Source organism: Strongylocentrotus purpuratus, unplaced genomic scaffold, assembly GCF_000002235.5.
Source record: "Strongylocentrotus purpuratus isolate Spur 01 unplaced genomic scaffold, Spur_5.0 spur5_scaffold_12, whole genome shotgun sequence".
Classification (NCBI taxonomy): Eukaryota; Metazoa; Echinodermata; class Echinoidea; order Camarodonta; family Strongylocentrotidae; genus Strongylocentrotus; species Strongylocentrotus purpuratus.
This window is the reverse complement of record NW_022145597.1, coordinates 29471939-29493313: the sequence shown is the minus strand read 5'-3', so window position 1 is coordinate 29493313 and position 21375 is coordinate 29471939. Positions and strand designations below refer to the sequence as shown.

At 38.4% G+C, this 21375-nt stretch overlaps 2 protein-coding genes across 2 annotated transcripts; both read right to left on the bottom strand.

Annotated features, from left to right (window-relative positions):
• Window positions 1–1983: 1983 nt before the first annotated feature.
• On the bottom strand, window positions 1984–13525 carry LOC115922763 (BRCA2-interacting transcriptional repressor EMSY-like). The gene is made up of 15 exons (XM_030982343.1): window positions 13389–13525; window positions 12579–12815; window positions 11976–12119; window positions 11036–11209; window positions 9660–9778; window positions 8792–9055; window positions 8072–8249; window positions 7510–7665; window positions 6722–7239; window positions 6120–6339; window positions 5718–5865; window positions 4979–5061; window positions 4524–4603; window positions 3509–3673; window positions 1984–2759 (listed from the first exon to the last, which is right to left on the bottom strand). Exons 1-15 carry the CDS (start codon window positions 13519–13521, stop codon window positions 2658–2660), a joined length of 2721 nt encoding a protein of 906 aa, XP_030838203.1. The 5' UTR covers window positions 13522–13525; the 3' UTR covers window positions 1984–2657.
• An 846-nt stretch (window positions 13526–14371) lies between these two features.
• LOC115922506 (BRCA2-interacting transcriptional repressor EMSY-like) lies at window positions 14372–20041 on the bottom strand. The gene is made up of 6 exons (XM_030981468.1): window positions 19913–20041; window positions 17704–17928; window positions 17105–17179; window positions 16371–16546; window positions 15239–15319; window positions 14372–14682 (listed from the first exon to the last, which is right to left on the bottom strand). Exons 2-6 carry the CDS (start codon window positions 17862–17864, stop codon window positions 14372–14374), a joined length of 804 nt encoding a protein of 267 aa, XP_030837328.1. The 5' UTR covers window positions 17865–17928; window positions 19913–20041.
• Between the last annotated feature and the right edge of the window lie 1334 nt (window positions 20042–21375).

Below are 21375 nucleotides of genomic sequence, written 5' to 3'. Positions count from 1 at the left end.
CTGTCTTTCTCTCTTTCTCAAAGTCTCTCTACCCCTTGATTTGTTCTAGTTTGTTTTATCCCTCTTACTTCACCATCCCATAACTTGATGCAGATTAGTTTGTTCTATCTAGTTTCTTTCCCCTCTCTTCATTCGCTTGGCTTACAGACTTAACATCAGTCTCTGTGTTCCATTTCAATTACAATGTAACACGCTTAGAAGTGTAGTATCAAACGCTTTACAATTGTGATGCTATCAATATCTCCCCATGTTATAAAATATTGTATAGACAATTGGTAACACAGCATTGATCCAATGCACCTTTGGTCCTACATATAAACACAAAGGTCCATATTCTACAAATCGAGTGAAACTTGACCCCGCGTCTAAAATCAAGGAGTTAATAAAATCAAGGGAAAACTTAGACCACAGACTAATAATAATAATAAATGTTTTCTTTTATAGCGCTATATCCAATTTACGACTGATCAAACACAAATGCATAATCCCAGCGATAAGATTTAAATTTTGAGTAGAACTCAGGCCAGAATGTAAGAGTGAGGATTACAATGTATGATAGAGTTTCTAGAGCCAGGCTTAAAGGGGCTGTAGCATGGCAAATACTGGTTAACACCATCTACCACTTCTTTGGACAATTGCACGTAAACAAAAGGACTTGATTAACTGGGTCAGTGACAAATGACAATTTATGTTATAAGCTAGTGAAATCCTTGCTCCTGATTGGTTATCAACAGATTTGTCACTGATTTTTTTTGTCAGACGACATTGAAAAAATGCTTTGTGAAACAGGTCCCTGGTCTCACCAAAATATATGTGCAATAGATATGTTAAAGGAGAGGCCAACATGAGGGTGATACATGTAGTAAAGAATGGAAAGAAATTCAAACTTTTTTCAGACAGCTGTGATTGTATAAACATTAATTGACATATATTTACAATATGATACATATTAACAAGTGAATATGAGATTATTTAAATCCCTTTTCGCTCACATGATCTACGAATACATCATTGGCTCGACAAGAGTTATTTAGAAATACTGTTCGTACATAATACAAAAACAATAATATTTTTACCATTTAAAGACATAAACTTGCCACATTTTTCAAAAATAATTCATAACCATACTTAAATTTCTAATCATAATCATTAGCACGAAGAGGTATTCACATGACGACTTTCGAGGTTAGGTACATTTTATGATTGTGGTAGGAGTAATAAGGGTTCATAGTCACGATGCAAAAAGCATGAATTTCAATTGCTTTTAGCATGGACAACATGAACCTTATGACACTTTTGAGAGCAGATCATATCCGTCAAAGGTACAGTATGTCATCAATAGGGCATTGAGTATCGGACATCGGTTACATTTTGTTTGGACAACATTGGACTTATTCGCAAATGTACCAAATGAAAACCTGATCTGACATGCGGCGGTAAACCATGGCTTTAAAAAAAACATAATGAAATATGCTTCATTTTGTATATGTCATAACACAAAGTTTAAAGGTATAGACCAGTTCTGGTCATGCGATTGCATTGTGAAAGAAACGTTGTGGAATCGATCAGAAAAGGTTGATCATCTAGCATATAAGTATTGGTGTGTACTGCAAGGTTCTGGAATCATCAAAATGATAAGAAATTTGGCCCAGTCTTGAGCTGTTGAGCTGCAACTTGAGCTGTTGGAGCCATGATGAATTGAGGTTTTCTGGTCTGTAAAGTTGTAAACACTGTACATAGAAAGATGTATATGGGACTACGCAATATCTATCCAGTCCGGATAGATATAATAATTTACCAAATATATCAATTAGTAGGCGATTTCCCTGCAAAATTTGTATCATCACGTATTAGTCAAAACATATTCTTTCACATGATTGGTAATAAGAGCTTCCATTTCATTTTTTGAGAGGGGGCCATTTCTAAAACTGGTCTATACCTTTAAGTTAAAACACGAAGGAAATTGCCATTTGTTGTTTGTTTTAACCCGTTGTTTGTAAACTTAAAGATCCCATACACATAATATGACATAGCACCATGTCTTGAGTCATCCACGTCAAACAAAACTGCTCTGCAATTCTTATTATAATTTGCTTTAATTTCATTACATAAGAGAGAAAGAAGCACAGAAAATTCAATAAGCTTGCTGATGATTAATCACAATGGTTTATATCACTAGAATTGAGACATCTATTTGGCAGTTTGGGATCAAAACGAACACCCAATAACAAGAACATAGAGGGAGGTGCACACCAGTTGTCTGACATTTGATTGAGTTTTTTTTTTTTTTTACCAAACTGCTAAAACAGCATGTGTACAACATTATGCTTGTAAGTTTGAGTAAAATCACCAGGGGCCCCAAGTGCTTTATGTCCTCTCTGAGGGACTTGGTAATGAGGATTAATGCCTTACCAAAGGGCACTAGCGCATTGACTTGGTTCTGAACCTGGGACCTACCAGTGATAAGTAAAAGACCTCTGCTCTACCCCTGAGACCTCTAGTTACAACAGACTGATTGTTAAAATGGCAACCTTTGGCAACTGGCAGCTAGCTTCAGTCTGCACTACATACATCTCAGTTAGTTGTCTGGACTTGGCCACTTACAGGTGAATACTTTGTGGATATATCGTAGAACTTATTTCTAATGAATAAAGAATCTACTGCTGAGTTGGAGGTTGCAGCCCCGGTTGCAGCCCCGGTTGCAGCACTGATGGATCTGTTCGTATTCTCTTGGGAGACTTTGGCATTGAGAGCATTTGCTACAAGACAAAAAATAAGGAAGAACTGATCAATATAAAAGCAACGATAAAAGCAACAATATTTTTAACCCCCTCCCCAAAACAAATGATGATTGAAACTCAAAGGAGCTTAGACTGTCTTTGAAAAATGAGACCATTCATGTGCTTGTTTCATGTAATAATATTAGTAATGACTGTACATTACAAGTTTGAAATGTGCCACTACATGTAGCGTAAGCATTGTTCACCAGAACGGTATGCAAGAAAAGGTCCATCTTCACACTGGAAACCAAGCACCATTAAGAAATTGTTCAACTCGAGCTTATTTCAGATATTATGTTTTGACAGCGCAAGGGTGCAACAAGCAACAATATTCAAGAAAAAACCAAACTGAGTAGGGGGAAACACTTTCAGAACTGAACTTGCATGAAATTAAAATGGGAATTGAAAAAAAAAAGAAGTCTGAAAAGGCAGAGGTGATAGTGAGCACTAAAAAAAAAAAAAAAAAAAAAAAAATTGTTTTCCTCGACCACCCTCCCTTGACAAAGAAAAAAGAAAAAGGATTCGGGGGGGGGGGGGGGGGGGGGGGGGTAAGGCATCTAACAACATTCCCCCTTTTGAGTAAGAAAATAAGGGAAAAATCAGGAAAATAGGTGTAAAATTGAGAAGTAAATTGGGGGGGGGGGGGGGGAAGGAAAAATAAAATAAAATCAGGAAACCGATTTAAATCAGGTCATTATCAGGCCTTAAAAGGTTATTTGTAGACGTACCTTTTGCCATCTGTCGAGTGTCTTGGAGTACTCTGAGGAGTAGAATTGAAAGACTTCTTCACAGTCTCTTCTCGCTGCATGTCCAGGAGGGTTGTACTGCAGGCAGTTACCCCGCACAAGCATCATGTTATGGTGGAATTCAGCAAAGTCCTGGTACGTAGCAGCCTGAAATAGTCACAAGTATTTCAGGAACATATCCGGAAGATAAGAAATAAAAATGATAAGGTTAGAGGAATCCAAAGCTTGCTTCAGTCTAGACTAGAGGCTTGGTTTTGTCAAAGGTATAGAGTGAGGGCTTTGGTTGCCATTGGGTTTAAGGTTAGGAGTAGGCCATTATGAACCCCCACCCCATCCCCCCTCCCCTCCCCCTAAGACCTTGGCTAAGGTTGACTCTAGCGAGTGGAGAGAATGCACAATTTGTTTGACATGCTATCATTAATTGTAATTTGACACCCCTATCGTAGATCTGAATTGCGCAAATTTGAAATGCTCGGGATACTTGAAAGAAACTAGACGTATGTTTGATTGCACGCAGTCAAAAATGATGCCTCCGCTATAGAGCAATTTAAAAACCAAAACAGAAGCAATTTTTCAAATTCAAGTTTGATTGTAATCCATTGACATGTTCTCAGAATATCATAATTACAATCTATTTTTTCATATACATGTATGTCCCTTTGAACTTTGACCTTATGACCCTAAAATCTTACCCGTTCATTAGCTCTACAAGATAAATACATATCTTGAGTTTGATAGTAATCCATCTGTCAGTTTTGCTTTAACAAGCTATTTTTGCATACGTAATGAGACCCATGAACGTTGACCTCTTAACCCCAAATCAAATCAGTTCATTGGCTCTGCAAGATACATACATGTATATGACCCAAGCTTGGCAGTAATCTTTCAATCGGTTCTTGAGATAATGCGATGATGAGAACGGGACGTATAGACGGACAACAAGAAAACATAGGGCCTCCGGCTATACGTATTGAAAAGAGAAAAAAAGATATCTCACCTCTAGGTTTCTCTTGATAGTACCAAAGTCCATTGGTTTCTTGATGACCTTGTGATATCCTGGTGCCTCTGCTGGGTCAACTAGGTGAGGAACACAGCAATTTAAAGGCATCGTTTAACAATGTTAAATCTGAGATGCATGGCCCTACGTGTTATCAGTGTCTGTGATATGGTGTAATGTTGAAGCCCTAAAAAAATGCACTTCAAAATGATCATGAAGTGCCTCAAAAACATAAAAATCTTTGAGTGACTGGTATTACCATACTCATTATCCCCAAATATACATAAGATACAAATACATATTAAAATCGTAATGTTGTTCCTCGAGAAGTTCTTTCTAAAATGCTTGTCTATAGCTTTTTTTTCTTCTTCATAATGAGCAATTTTACATTTTATTAGATAGAGAGTATTCTCTGAATAGGGATACAAATAAAAAGATATTTGGCTCTTTAATACCTGGTCTTGTGAACCATGATGCTGCATTAATTCCTCCTTTGGGTCGATTAGCGCCACGGAAACGCATCACTCTCTGTAACAAGCTGTGGGTAGTAATAGGATAATCAACATTTAGGTTTAAGGAAAAGGTTTGATTATTATCATTATCATTAATTCTGCAAAAACAAAGAAAATCATTGAATACAAAACAAGAGTACATTTGAAAAAGAGTCACATGGATACCGGGAAAAGAAATAGATTAACTAAACAACTGTACCCCGAAGGTCTTCTTTTCCACAGGTTGAGTTCGGGTAAAGATGAAAAATTATTTGGGAGCTGCTTTGTACATATAACTTTGTAATTTTCATACCAAATGTTTGTATGTAGTCCCATATACCAATTTCTGTGTGGATAGCAACTATTTTCAGTAAGGTTTATTAAATTACTTATTATTTTAGACTTTGGCGGGACTAGAACCACATACCATGTGATCCAAAGTCCGGTGATTTATCCACTAGACCATGAAACTTCTAAAATTATAATTAAAAAACTATCAATGATATTTGGCCACCTGCTGCATTGCATCTACCATAATGTTACCATGCATATGTTTTACATGTAATTTACTTTGTCACTGATGTATACTTTGTAAAAATAAATGCAATTCGGCTCTCGGGCCGCGAATGTTTTGTAATGAAATAAACCAACTTACCGGTGAATAAATAAAAAATGAATAAACAGAAAAACAATTTATATTTACTTCCATGCTGCCCTCGCCCAGCTGGGCATGCTTGATGGACCTGTCTCTTCGTCGATGGGTGTTGGCGCTTTCCGCTTTCGACGGCTGACCCGAAGTTTTCCGTCTGCTCCCATCACGCCCTCTGAGCCGGATCCGCCACTGCCGGTATCTGCAAAACATATTGAAATGATATGAATAATATCACATCTGAATTGGTCTGTGGGTATGGGCTCTATTCATATCTCACTACAGAAAGGGAAGTGTATATATAACCTATAAAAGAATAAAGAAAACTGCAGTCATTAAGAAAATTATTATTTACATTTTGGGATATATGTGTATAAATGGGTAACATTGAGCTCTACATGATACATGCAGAGAATTGCTTGAAAGTCTTGGTGATCACGTTCTATCTACCCTTACCCATGAATGACATCATTTCACCGGAGCTTCCGAGATCATCCCCTCTCTTGTCGTCATCGCCATCCTCCTCCTCATCGTCCTCATCCTCTCTCATCCGTTGGCAGGAGAGGTCCTCCAGGTTCATCTGAGTGATGTCAAAGGATGATGCCGACTCCATGACAACACTCGTCACAGAGGCGGTCTCGGTCGGCTGAGTGGGTTGAGCTACTACGGGGGTGACCTGCAATGAACAAAACAATACTCTGTACCTTACTACACACAAACTCAAAGCCCTTTTTCTTCACAAAATGATGTACCTTGCATAGACGTTGGGGGGGGGGGCAAAATTTCAAAACCAGTGAGAAGTGGCAAAGTGTGCTGCACTTCTACAACTTGGCTTGTCTTCCATTTTGAAGATTATTTTCATTACTTCATAATTATCCTCGCCAGATGGTTTATATGTAAGTAAATCACTCACTAGCGAGGAGAATCTCTCAAACAGGAATTAGTTTCCTTCCGGCTATATTTCTTATTTCCTTTTCTTACAAGTCTATTCTCTTTGCCTCGAAATTACAGAAATAAAATAAAAATGAACAAAATAAAAGTTTGACACAATCACTAACCTGAGGTGTGATCTTATGACCTATGACCTGTGACTTATCCATTACTGGTGTTTTGGGGATCTCCTGCCCATAGCTGAGCTTTGGCTTGGCTGACACCATTGGTTCTGTATCCTTGGAGATAATCTCCTCAACAAACTCAAACGGATCAATCTTTGAGGACTCCTCCCCCTCCTTCTCCTTCTGGTCGCTTGGCTCGGATGGTTTGGTCTCTGGCTCTCCTCCGGATAATCGCTTCCCTCTTCCTAGCGTTCCCCCTCCTAGCGCCTCGCTCTCCAGGAACTGTTCGAACTGGTCGACGACACTCGAGAGTTGATCCGATGAGAATTCAAGTCGTTCGCTTGCTGATGCAGCAGGCTTGGGATCGACGGTTATCACAGTGGGGCTCTGGGAGGGCTCTTTGGGATGTTCAGAGATGGATACAGAGGATGAGGATGGAATGCGACGAGTGATCGTTGATTGCTTGTGAGTCGATGAGGGCGGGAGTCCAGGTGATACGCCGGAGAAAGGAACATGCTTCACTGAAGGAAGAAATACAAGTTAAGGGTCAATTTGAAGAATGTTGCGGGGCATCACTACTACATCATATGGAGGTAGAAAGCTCTGAAATACACATGTATGTAAGTTTTTAATCTCGAAGCCCCAAATAGGTCCCTCCTACGTACAATTTCTATGGAAGTGAACAATTATTACTTATAAAGATACATGCAATATTCCAAATTTGCTGTGGCAGCTTTTTTTAGATGGTTTACCTTGCCAAAGTTGAAAGGGAATTTTATTATTATGCTCACCTGCTGTGGTGGGGGGTAGCGGCTGGCCCCTGATTTCTAGCAGAGCCTTGATAGCCGAGGATGCTGATTGGCTGGATGGAGGGGAGCCGTCGTAATCGATCCACTCTGTGTTGGGCTTCCCCACAGAAGATTGGAAGATGAGGGAGGGGTCGCGACCTGTAGGGAGGTCAACAGGATGTACCATTAGAGATAGAGGGGTTATATAGGTCATATCGAAGGGTATGGACAATTCTTTGCTCCATTACATACAACGTGGATGAATCACTGAGATTTAAAAAAAAAACTAAAAGAAACTTTGTCATGCAACAATCATGCAACAATTTCAGCAGTAGATTTTGAAATGCTGTATAATAGGGAATAAATAATACACCTCATTGTTTCATTAATCCCCCCCCCCCTGATTTACTACCTGACATGAATTATGAGGAGGTAGTCTCAGGTTGCTCCTACACTGTAATACAAGTGAAAATGATTGAATTAAGTCAAGATATATCAAGTTTCCAAGTTCATGGCTGATATCAAATTATCTAAAAAAATGTGTCCAACTGCACACTCAACTTACCTAGACTAGCACTCCTCATAACCCCACTTGGAACCTCTTCCACCACAACCTTGGATGACCCTTGACCTAATGCACCTGCCGATGACCTCCTATGACCTTTGGCCTTGGTATGCAGCTCAAGGTCAGCCGATAGCATGGCCATGCTTTGGGCAATGGGGGACTTGGACCGTAGCAAACCCTGGTGGGGGAGAAAAGGTGAAATACAATGAGAAAAGAAAAATGGCTGAATGTACAAAGCAATATAAATTTTTTCAAAATATAAAAACGTATACAAAAGAATTTAGTAAAAAAATACTGATTTTATGAATACTTGGGTTTGAACCTATTGGAAATATATATCATACAGGTAACAAGAGAGGGAGACAGAGAGAGTCATAGAGACACAGAAAAAAGGATTGAAATTGTAATATATACTGTTTGAATCAAGTTTCTAAAATAACAGGGTGGTATTCTGAAAAAGTATCTAATTTTGTTATCATAAAGAAATTTGTTAATTGTAATAACAAACTCAAATTAGGATAATTCATTATTAACATATGCGCATAGACTGTAAATGGTTGCATAAGCATATATACATGTAGTTTAGATACAAATCTAGGCAAAGCACCAGTAATACATGAATTACTCCTTATATGTTCACTTTCTTATGGCTATCAACACATTTTTAACCAAAATGAAATACATGTATATCTTAGTTTTCTGTAAAAGCTCATGGCTTACCTGGCTTTTGCCCATCGACCCCAGCCCTCCCTGACCAGCACTCTGCCCACGTCCTGTGACTCCTCCCATTACAGCTCCCATGGAGACGGGGGAGGGGCCACGGACGGTCTTCTGGTGAGCGGAGGTGGGCGGGGAAGGGAAGCGGATGGATTGCATCCCCATGGTTCCCGGTGAGCTGGGTGGGTTGGGTGACCCGCTGCCCCCTAGTCCACCTGTCATCGTCATGGCGATCTTTGGGCGTGTCAGGACGGATGTGGTATGTGTCTATGATGAAGTATATATTCATGAGTGTTGTTTGCATACTAACAATCTGGATTTATATGGCAGTTAATACATCTACAATATTCACAGGTTAATTCACAGGTATATAAGTATGGCAGTTCTTATAAAATACATCATTTACCCACCCTCTTGTTTCATACCTGATCCTAACCAACACTAATCAGGATTTTTCCAACAGAACTAAATACAGCCGTTTGAGTGGGATGAAAGGGCATTCATGAGTGTTTTGTGACAAATTTTCATCATATATCAGCGGACACCAGCCGAAAGCCCTAACCCAAAAGCCACATAAATTGTAGAACTTTTCTACTAACAACATCAGATGTAAAACTTGAAGATGTGTTGTAACCCCTACTTCCCCCCCACACACACACAACTGAGGCTAAATAATATCCTAACCATAATACACATAACAAATCTGTACACTTAAGACAAAGATAATTCAGTACGCAGTAGGCCTTGCATTTATCATCCCCCTCTTGCCCTTAATTAAAGGTAAAATGGTTTTTATTATGCTACTGCTTAATTGTTTTAAAGACAGTTTATGTTTTTAAAGCAGTTTAATGCATCATTTCTGATTCTTTACCATGATTCCGGGTGCAGCTGAGCGGGGTGAACTGATCATCTTAGACTTGATCTGGGACTTCTGGACGACGATGACGTTGGTTTTACCAGGCATCATCGAATTGGGCTTGGTAACAACAACTGGTGTGAGACAAAATAAGACATTTTACACATATTTGTGGCTTACACCCAGTAAATAAGATTGATTGATCGATCTGTATTGAAAAACAAGTCAGAAAAAATAATAATAATAATAAGAATAATAATAATAATAATAGCCTAATAAGTCCACTCCAAATTTTATTAAACCGAAACGGAAATTCTTTTTGCCCAATTGATCGTGAGCCCGGCAGCCACTGAGCAGCGCCAGATCGACGTTGCTCTATCCCTTATTGTTGAACCAGCAGGACTTGAACCTGCATCTACTGCTTGCCGGGCAGCGACTCTACCACCAGGCCATTTTAAATAATTTAAATAAAATAAGACATGTACCAAGGAAGTTTTGTGAAGAATGAAAGTGATTCGTTTAGACAAAACTGTACCATTGTTCAAGATTTATAAACATTATTAACTGAAAAATAATGAAATGTAGGCTACCAGTTTTCTTAGCAATATCATTACCATTCTCATCACTAAAAACATCATCATCATCATCATCATCATCTTCACCTGAAAGTGTTTGGTGTGTTGAAATTTATTCCAGCATCTAGGCTGTATTTTGTAAAAGATATATACTGTAGGGTGAGGGTAGTAATTGGGTTTTGTGTTCAGCTTAGGTTTATGATTTATAGGGTCAGATATATTAATAATAATAATTATAATGAAGATAATAATAATATTAATAATGATAATAATGATAATGTGATGATGATAGTTGATTCTATTCCAGTTACAACTAACCAACCAACGTATCATTATCCCATTCGCTAAATCCATTTACAATTCCACACATTACAGTGCACATTCTCCACTCCCCTATGGAGCATTACAGCTAGTTGCCTGTTTACAAGCGCACACAGGCGAACCAATGACAATAATATTCGCATTCTAACGGGTATCATCAAAATGATAAGAAGTTTGGCCCAGTCTTCGTAAAGTTACAAGCACTGTACACAGAAAGATGTATATGGGACTACATGAACATGTGGCATAAAAATCTGTCCCAATTTTTATGCTGTTACATGTCATATTTAGAATATCAAGGCATTTGAAGAGTAATGATTTTCAAGGAACATTTTTTATCTGATGTTCTTCTACACCTGCTTTATAACAGTGATAACGCTCATAAATTAATTTTTCACCTCTTCCCAGAACTAAACCTTCTCTTTAAATCCCTTGACTTTGACACCTCTGTATAGGTATAGTATGTGGGCCATGATAAAGGGCACCCGTTCTTACCGGTGGCTGTATTCTTGCCTGTTGTCTTCTGTAGAGACATGGGCGACAGCGTGATGACGTTACTAGTGCTACACTGGGGGCGACCTCCCATCTGACTGGGTACCGTCACGATCCGTGGACCAGGTGATGTCACAATATTCCTAGCTCCTAGACCTAAGCTTGTGGACTGGGACCCTGTAGTACATGAGACGGTTTACAATGCACAATACATTTTGTTTCTTTTTTTATTTTATTTTTTAAATATTTTTAATTATTTATTTATTATTATTATATTTTTCATTTATTTATTAATTTTTTTTTTTGTGGGGGGGGGGGGGGTAAATCTTCTATCTGATGGTCTTTAGGGATAATTTGTGGGTAATGAATAATACTAAACCCTGATAGAACGAATTAAGTAGGAAAATTTGATATTTTTATTTCATCATCAAAGCAGGATGACTAAAGACACAGTCTGCACTAGGTGAGGGTCAGTTCTATATTTAAAGGATAATTGGATACTTTTTTTCAAGGGGTTGAATGTCTATTTATTTTTTAAACTGGTAAATTAATGATACATACACATTTCTATTAGAAACAGTTTTTTAAGAGCAGGGGGGTGTTTCACAAAGACTATGATCGACTTTAAGTTGGACATAACTATGACAGGCCATTCATGCCACTGGTTGCTCTCACTATTGGTCTCTCAATTACGAACTTTAGATATTTTTTCCTTCAACTATAAAAAAAATCAAATTCCGTAGATTTGTGACGATTTATACCTCCATTCAGAGACCAATGCCAGTAAATGGTAAGAGCAAACAGTGGCATGAACGGCCTGCCATAGTTAAAGTCCAACTTAAAGTCCATCTTAGTTTTTGTGAAACACCTCCCTGATCCAACAAGAGCACAGTGCTCCCTTGAACAGAAGAGCATGTGTTTAGACCACTTCCGCATACAGTACCTGTAGTAACACTGCTCCTTGGTGCCTGAACCCCTATGGTGGTTGTTCGGACGGATGGTGTTGCTGAGCTTGCTGATACCTGGTAGGTCTTAGAAGACATTCTACCGGAGCTACTAGCTACAGTCTGTGTGATTAGCTTCATACCTGTATAACAACGGAGCAAGTCAAAAAGAATGTTTAATGTGACAAAACAGAAATTAATGACATATCTAACTGGAACTCTGGATATCATTTTAATTACATTTACTGTATATTAAATTTCATCTAATCATATATTGACATTTTGGTACTATCTTTGCTGTTAGAATGACACACACTCTTCAGCAACTCCATTTTAGAATAACAAAGGAACAGAATAAAAACAATAATATAGCGTCACAAGCTCCCAGATCAATACCAAAACAGGCTTGATTACTCTAGATATATGAAGGGGATAGAGTCATACATGTACACTTACTATTCTAACTTGGAGTAATTTGACAGAATTGAAAATGGGAAAGTGTGTAAAGTAGTAACTGGCATCAAATCCCTAACCCTAAACAAACTCATACTATTGCAAGCATCACTTTCAATGATAAATCAATATCTTACTGCTATCCTAACCTGGTTCTGGTTTCTGTGGTACCATACCAGCCCTCTTGCCTCCTCCCATCACCATCGGTGGTGCACCGCTCCCACTGCCGGTGACCTGTGTGCTGAAGGCACTACTGGTGAGGGTGCTCATGCCTGGACCTGGGGTTTGCTGTATGATCGTGAAGGGTTTGGAGCTCTTGTGCTTGGAGCCCTTACGATGGTGCTTGGATACGGGTGGGTAGGGTGTGACCACACCCGTCAACTGATCTGTTATCAACAAATAAATACATCACATTTATAAACTCAGGTAAAAATTATTACATCCACATTACAACATGACAATAATAACATGATTAAACAATTCCAGAGTAAACTTCAGTGACATACAATTCATGATGAAGTATATCACATTTATAAACTCTGATATTATCAAAAATATTACATTCACATTACAATGCAACAATAATAACATGATACAAAACTCTAGTAGAAACTTCAGTGATATAAAACTCTGGCAAATAGTTGGTGACAGTCCAAACCAAAAATCTTTCTTGAATTGCATAGATTTTGTTTTTTGTGATTTAGTATCATGGCATAAATTTCAATCCACAACAGAGTCAAAGATACATTTTCGGTTATACAGTCCTCTGCATATAACTCTTTCCACGCATTGGTTGGCAATAAGTACAGACGCAGGACTGCTATTATCAACTTTTGTCACACACACTGTGTGCATGTATCATATGAAGTTTAAAAACATAACAAGTCCATGGTTTTCATCCATAGCGAATACAACGTTAACCACTATGACGTGCATATCATCTCAAATCTTTTACATACCTTCATAGCTCATCTGAAAAGGCGGATGACCTTCTGACATGGTTGCCATGGTGACCTTAGTGGATGCAGGCAGGCCCTGAGAGCGAGATGGGACCTCTGAAGGTGGGCTCTGGTCAGCATTTGCACTGGACATTATGATTACCTGCTGTTAGGTTTAAGGCAAAAATTAGAATGAAAAATTGCATTCCTCAAATGTTCAGTCAATAAAGTGTATGCATGTTGAATCAAGGAAAGTGGATTTAAAGTCAGTCATTGCATGTTATTGTTAAATGGATGCAGGCTGGGTTACAGTAGACAACACTCAGTCCCACAGATAGGATGTTACATGGAGGTCCCTTGGGTAGGAGCTACAGCAAATACCCACTGAGAAACGCCTGCACTCTTCGTAAAAGAGTAAATGAGGGAAAGCCCAGTATCATGACTATCAGTTATATACTGGAAGAGTGTAGTGCTTTTCCAATATTTAATCCTGATATTTTATAATGATTCTGCACTTACACTGCATTCTACACTCCATTGGGGAGAATCCCAAAATGTCACAATTTTTCCAGACACATACATCCTAATCCAGCAGCAATAGTGTACGAAGCTGTGACATCATCAAAAATAATATCCAAATGTCGAAAACCACTTGAATATGTTAAGTATTGGCTGAGATATGACCATCTGAATAAATAGTTTTCCTAAAAGAGCTCAGTGATATTTTGCTCTGTTTCGTAATGTTATGAACCAGAGCACTATAACACCGAGTTCCCATAGGAAATCTGTTTATTCAGATGGACATATCTCAGCCAAGACTTAACATATTCAATTTTTTTTTGACATTTGGACATTATTTTTGATGCTCTTTCGGGAAATGAAGGAAAAATGGAGAAATGGAAAAATAGAATTTTGATGACGTCACACTTCACCACTCTATGGCTTTCGCATTGTACCATGACTATAGCATTTGGATCCTATCTGATGGCCATTCAAGAATTGCATTAGGAACACCGGTTCCTTCTAAGAGTGAAGGAGAAAAACCCCACCTTCTGTGCAGCTTGGCTGGTAGTAGGCGTGGTACCACTTCCCACTTTTGTGAAGGTGATCTTCATGGTAGAGGGCGCTGTACTGCTGCCGCTCGTCGACCTGCCCTTTGACCTGCCCTCCGACGACGATGAGCTCTGAGAGGAGAGCTTGCCTGAGGTCAGGGCGCTGAGAAATGAGGCTGGGCTACTGGTGAAGGAGCAGGCTGAGGAGGATGATAGGTGGCGCTGTTTGGCTTGCTCGTCTAGCTGCTGCAGATCAAGTGAAGCTGGTGAAGAAATAAGGAATCACACAACTTGAACGATAGTAATACAATAATTGATATGATAGGCACTTAAATGGATGTTAAAAGTCGGTCCCCAGACGTAAATAATCATATCTGATTGATACATCATGATAAATCAATTACACACACACACATACAATACCCCAAATCTTGCTAAGCATAAATGCTGCATAATCAAAAAGAGTTTTCGAACCTTTTCTGTGCCTTAGACAGCAAGTTTGGCAACAGAATTTCAGTTTTGGATGTGTTGGAACTCAGAATGGCCAATACTCTTCCTAAAATAGAAAAGGTCATTTCACCATGAAGTTTATTTCACGTAAAAGATTTTGTTATGCCTAATCTAACAAAGAAACACAGCATCTTCAGTTATTAAAGATCTAGTGCTTGAAAGTCCACTTATAGTAATTGTCCAAAAATCCTGGTGGCTCAGAAAGGTTTGAGCTATCCTTCAGAAGACATTGTGACAAATATCTGTTAAAATAAATCCTTAACCCAAACATTGTATTTGACACAAACAGTCATTGCTGTTGAGACTTACATTTTGGCAAGATGGTCCCAGGGGGAAGCACGATATAGTTACTCTCACCAGAGCCGTCTGATGATGTTCTGGACTCGTCTCCTGGTTATTGAGAGAAGGAGAAATGAGTAAGGGTACAGGTAAAGGTGATTTGGTCTAGTGGATACATATGGAAGTAACTGCAATGTATATCATAAGATACAGGGTTCAAATCCCAGTCACATCACTTGCGTTCTGTGGCCAGATTACAGTCTACATTGGTCACATTTGACACAGGTACCATAAGGAAGAAATTCATTAAATGCCCAAAAGCCTTATCAGGGCACCAAGGCTACAGCTGGGTAGTAACTTCTAAGGTATTTTGGAAGTATATTGTGACATAATATCATAATGGAATATTATTGTTAAAGCATGAGAATGGTAGCTCAATTATCATGAAGATGCTGAACAAAGATAAAAATCCACTACATTCATTGTATCCTTTACTATCTCAAAATTTTCCAATGGCAGTCACATCGTCTAAGAATATCTTTGTTTTTTTGTTTGTTTGTTTATTTTATTTATTCACCATGTAAAATAGTTTTTTACAGATAATAAAATTCAGTGGGTTACATTGAGATATAATACATAGTAGGAACAGTACATAAACAAAAAATGTTTGAAGTGCAACGTCCCTAAGATAACATACTAGTAGTTGATAATTATTAGGTATAGATAAAACATGGCTTAAAATAAGACATTCTGTCGTTACAAACATTTTATAAAGATTGTAAACTTAGTCTTCTATAAAATTTGTTGGGGTTGGGGTTTTTTTATAAAGTGAAACTACAACTTTTTGACATGACCAAAACCAGAATTTCCTTCATCTCCTTGCATATGACTTTAGTCTAATTTATTATATTTATGGTTTATATAATCCTTGTATACCTCAGACCATGTCTTCAATATTCAAAAAAAGATTGTGCAACACATCTTCCATCAACATTGATCCTGGTCAATTTCCTGCACTTAAAAAATTCCTAACTTCAATCCTGGACTAAACAATACAACTAACCATAACCCTTCACCTACACATAATTAAAAACATTTTTTGACAAAAGCCTGGAGCAAATGTTGCTCTAGCACCTATTGGGTTGCCAAAGAAAGAAATTACCATCTTTTCTGGCCGTTTCCTCTGGATCGGGGAGTGTTGCATTGTGGGCATGTGCCATATTAGCCATTTGATTGGCTGTCATTGTGTAAGCCGTCTGAGGGATGAATCTTGGCATCAGAGGAACAAGTCTCCTGCCCTCTACCGACCACTCCAAGGAGTTGTTCTCTCCTCCAACCCTGTATTTTTGAGAATGAGAGAGAGAGAGAGAGGGAGAGAGAGAGAGAGAGGGAGAGAGAGAGAGAGACAGAGACAGAGAGAGAATGAGAGACAGAGAATGAGAGAGACAGAGACAGAGACAGAGACAGAGAATGAGAGAGAGAGAGAGACAGACAGAGACAGGGAGACAGAGACAAAGAGAGAAAGACAGAGACAGAGAGAGAAAGACAGAGACAGAGAGAGAGAGGCAAGGCTTTTATGTTTATAAGTTGAAGAATTCCTAAAAGTTTATTTGAATGAAATTTCATCTCTTCTCATTATGCAGACTCACTAACTAAATTAAATGCTACAGCAGAGGATCATTTAGACCTTTTAATAGTCCATGTGCAAAAGTACATGTTTGAAGGAGTTCTTCAGTATTCACTATAATTATAAGGACATCCACCTATTATAACAACTGACTTGTCAATCAGCTCCCTCAGAGGATATATCCAATAAACAAGCACTTGGTACAAAATTCATTGAAAGTCAAAAAGTGTGATGAACAATCCTAGCACAACAATTAATTCGCTCATTACCTCTCAGCTATTGTGGTTAGTTTCTCATCGTTCACAGCCCTCCTAACTTCAGCTTTGTGTCTCTCAGTTGATATACTACAGGGAAAAGATAGGATTAAAACAGAAAATTAGTCGTCATATGGCTGTAAGAATGTAAGCTCACTGCTTGTGCCAGATTTACCATTTGTTTCTCAGAAAACAATACAATAGGATAAACAAAATGTTCTCCTCTTTTTATAGCTTGCAGCAGTTATGAATTATCAGTATCTTGATAAACTCTGTTCAAAGATATCATCCAAACAGATTTTCTATTGTACACAAAGCATGCAAATGATTGAACTTCTTTAATTTTCTAACTTTCATACTCATTCATGTATATGCACAGATCAGATCACTAACACCTTAGACAAGCTACTCAAGTCATTATCTGATAAACTAGGTATAACCAGAATTTTGATCGGCTCTCTGGGAATAACATTGAAAATTTTATTATGATTTTTTTTTTTAAATAAATTTTTCTTCTAAATTTTGACCGATACCTCCAAATAGGCTGCTTTGAGACTAGCAATATATGCTTTACAAAACTAGAGTTTGATGAAATGTTTAAAAGTTACTCTCACCTCAGGGTCGAAGCAACACTTCTCAGCAGACTTTTCTTCTCTGGGGTGAGATCTCCCTGGGCTCTGAAGGCACTTATGACCGATGAGTAGGCCTCTAGTTCAAGCCTCCGCAATACACTCCTACACTCCTTCTCCTCCATGTCAAGAAGTCTGGGCCACATGATTCTGATGGTGGTATAGAGATTCCTTTGCCAAGAAAGCTCTAAAGATATCACATGCTGCAATCTGTATGGAGAGGACAAAGAACAATGTCAAGAACAGAAGTGAAAACATTGATAAATGTCATAAAAAATAGACTTCAAAATTTAAGATAACGCCTCAAGAAAAAATTTGTACTAAAAAGCATTGTTGGCAGCATTATGTGAAAATTCTACAGTCAAAGAAAAGAAAAAAATAATCTCATGATTGGTAATCATGGTAATGTGTAGACCAAAAATTTCTGTCTCTTTCGTTCGTTAGCCTCTGATTTGGGTAGGTTTGGCTCCGACCCTACCCAAATCAGAGGCTAACGGACGAAAGAGACAGAAATTTTCGGTCTAGGTAATGTGATGCTGCCGATCTATTGGACGCGATCTCAATAGACTAGTATCATGTTGATCAAGTGGCATTTCGGAGTCATTCCTATTTGGGGGGTATCATATGAGTAAGTTTGAAACTCAAACCAAAATTTAGCGAAACTCCCTGCCCTGCGTGCGGGAATGGGTAATTTAATTATGAACGGATGGAAGGCATTTCTATGATCTGATGATATAATGATGATTTTACTTTTTAGTTTAATTTAGTTTAAGTTAAGTTTTGTTCACTCATACAGCATGCAGTATAATACTTCTGGGGGCCCTTTCTCGAAACCAACTCCATGACAGTCATATCTTTGTCGGTGACCTACAGAGATGTCATGAAGTGGATAAACCGTTTCACAAAGCCATGACAGACATGATATCGATAAATCGCGATACTAGCAGCTCAAGAACATAGTCTTTGTCACGATCTATTTGATTTATCAAGAATAACCCAAAACAAGTTTTGGGGCTAAAATTGTTCAAAAAGAAATATATACATATAAATTATCCTAAAATAAATAATAAATAGTGTCTTTATCAAATGTAAATCATCAAACGATTTGCATATTTCTGGAAAGATTCTTAAATTGAAGAGAATGAGTGTTTTTTTTTTTACAGTCAAATCAAAAGTTAGTTGAAGGATACCGTAATGTGATTATCAATACGTACTTTTTTGTTTATTGTGACGAGGAATTTTAGGGAAAATACCTTTTCTCAGCTAGTTTTTATTCTAGAGTCTCATCAATACTCGTTATATAATTGATTTGATCTTGAAAATATAATTTGGAAGAAGTAATTACTAGAGAGGAAATAATAATGCACACATAGGTCTAGACCTAGATCTAAGTTAGGCCCCAAACTAAGGTAGGTATCCTAAGAAAAGACTATGAATCGACTATGGAAAACGGTGTGTAACATTCTTATCTCTCTTATTTATATGTTAGACTATAGTTTAATAATTTGTAATTTAATGTTTATATTCAGCTTTTTAAAGTTTCTGTATAATTTGTATAGATCCTAGTCTAGATCTAATCACTTTTTTACATTTGCATTTCGCATCCCAGAGAATTACGTACCGAACTCGTCTAGACTTTAGATCTATATTTTTCTCGAAATGATAGTGAAACTAATCGTACATTTCGTGGCCCATGGAATAGCAACAAACTGACTTGTGATGGCGCTTTACAGCAATTAAAAAGTGACAACTCGCTTGTCGCGGAAGTTAATTGTCGCTCATCTTGGCAAAGCCAAAGACGGCCTTGACTAGTTGACAAGTTGCGTGACAGTGGCGAGATGTCGTTGATCTTGTAGTTATGACGGTTTCGAGAAATGGCCCCCAGGTGAAGAAATAGATGTTAAGACTCCCTCTATTGATTCTCAAAGACCAAATAAAACAAAATTTAAAAAAGATCAATGAAATTTTTTTTTTTACAGGTTTCAAATTAACGATTTTAACTGTTTAGGCCTAGATCTAGATCTAGATCTACAGATCTATCATCATCTAGGTCTAGAAGGTCTAGATCCAGATATAGCCTTAGGTCTAGATCTATTACTTAGCCTTACAACCTGCCCGTACACACAACATCTAGGCCTAGATTCTAGACCTCTAGATCTATATAGTTTTCAGCAACAACTGAATTTATACTCACAAGATCGGTTCCGTATTTTTTTTGTGTTCCACAAGTTAGCGGTAGCTCTCCAAACCAAGCTGCTAACTCACATATTTATGTACAGATGGGGATCGGACTCTATGGAAAAGCCGCGCTCCTTGAAATTGAAACTAGTGATCAATAAGGGTCTTAATAAGGGGAAGCAAGCAACCAATAAGGGGGGCTATAGTGTCTCCAAAACAACTAATCGAAAAGGAAAACGAAAATTTTGCACATCTTGGTTGACGGTAAATTTTAATGTTTTTAAAGCTATCGTATGAAATTGCAACTAGGTAACATGCTACATAATTTCAAAGCTCAAAGACGGCTCTTTACTCACATAATATTATATTGGACATCGGTATATGGGAGCGATAATCCAAAAACATTACACTAGGAAATGGACAAAATTCGTTTTCAAGTTCGAAGATATTTTGACTAAATAATTACCAACATGACTTAACTCTCATAGAATGGCGACGAGAAGGAAAACAAAAGAAGGGGAAAAAAGGGGGGGAAAAGGGGGGAAAAGAGAGAGAGAGAGAAGGAAAAGAAGGGAAAGAGGAGAGAAAGGGAAAGAAAGAAGAGGAAGAAGAAAAGAAAAGGGGGAAGAAGGAGATCGGGGGGGGGGGCCTCGTCTCCTAGGCTGTTGCCCCCCCCCCCCCAATCAAAAAAATAAGAGAGAAGGAAGGAAATGGAAAGAAAATGGAAAAGAGGAGATAAAGCGAAGGAAATTGGGGAAGAAGAAAAGAAAAGAAGGGGGTATTAGTTGCAATTTTCCCGCCAACAAGTTGTAGATCGAGGTGGGGTGGGGCAAAAGGCCCTTGCCTCCCCGGCCCGCCCCCGCTAAAAAAAAGAGAGAAGGAAGGAAGGAAAAGGAAAAAAGGAGATCTAAAAGGGACCGAAAAAGAGGAAGAGAAAAAAACGGATGAAAAGAAGGGGAAATAGATCATTTGCGGCTAATCCCGCCAACAACGTGTGTAAAAGGGTAGGGGCCGAAAGGGCCTTGCCCCCCCCCCCCAGCAAACCTAAAAGAGAGAGAAGGAAGGGAAGGGAAAGGAAAAGAGGAGAGAAAGGGCAAGAAAAAAAGAGAAAGCAGAAAGGTAGGGGTGATCAGTTGCGATTTTTCTGCCAACAAAGTGTAGATCGGGGGAGGGGGGGGGGGGGGGGGGGGGGGGGGGGCTCGGGGGAAATACAATTTAGTCGTTTTTTTTTATTTCTAATTCCATAACGGTTGTTTACACATAATATGCTGAAATGACATAATTTTCCGAGATTTTTTCTCATTGTTTAGTATAATCCTTTTTTATGCGTTTGTTGTAAAATTACAAATTCCTAAATTTACAGCCAGGCAAGAAATATGCCTCTTGAGATGCCTACATGTCAGGGCCCGCGGAACGGCGGGGATCGGGAGCTTCCACCTCCCTCCCCCCCCCCCCCCCCCCGAATTAAAAAAAAAAAAA

Coding starts and splice junctions, on each gene's coding strand:
- LOC115922763 (XM_030982343.1), bottom strand. CDS start 13,521: ATGTCCAGTGCAAATGCTGACCAGAGCCCACCTTCAGAGGTCCCATCT. Junction 12,816..13,388: donor TTTTCAGATGAGCTATGAAG/GTATGTAAAAGA, acceptor TGTTGATAACAG/ATCAGTTGACGGGTGTGGTC. Junction 9,056..9,659: donor CAGCTGCACCCGGAATCATG/GTAAAGAATCAG, acceptor ACTTCATCATAG/ACACATACCACATCCGTCCT.
- LOC115922506 (XM_030981468.1), bottom strand. CDS start 17,864: ATGTGGCCCAGACTTCTTGACATGGAGGAGAAGGAGTGTAGGAGTGTA. Junction 15,320..16,370: donor GGAAACGGCCAGAAAAGATG/GTAATTTCTTTC, acceptor CTCAATAACCAG/GAGACGAGTCCAGAACATCA. Junction 14,683..15,238: donor TGGGACCATCTTGCCAAAAT/GTAAGTCTCAAC, acceptor TTTCTTCACCAG/CTTCACTTGATCTGCAGCAG.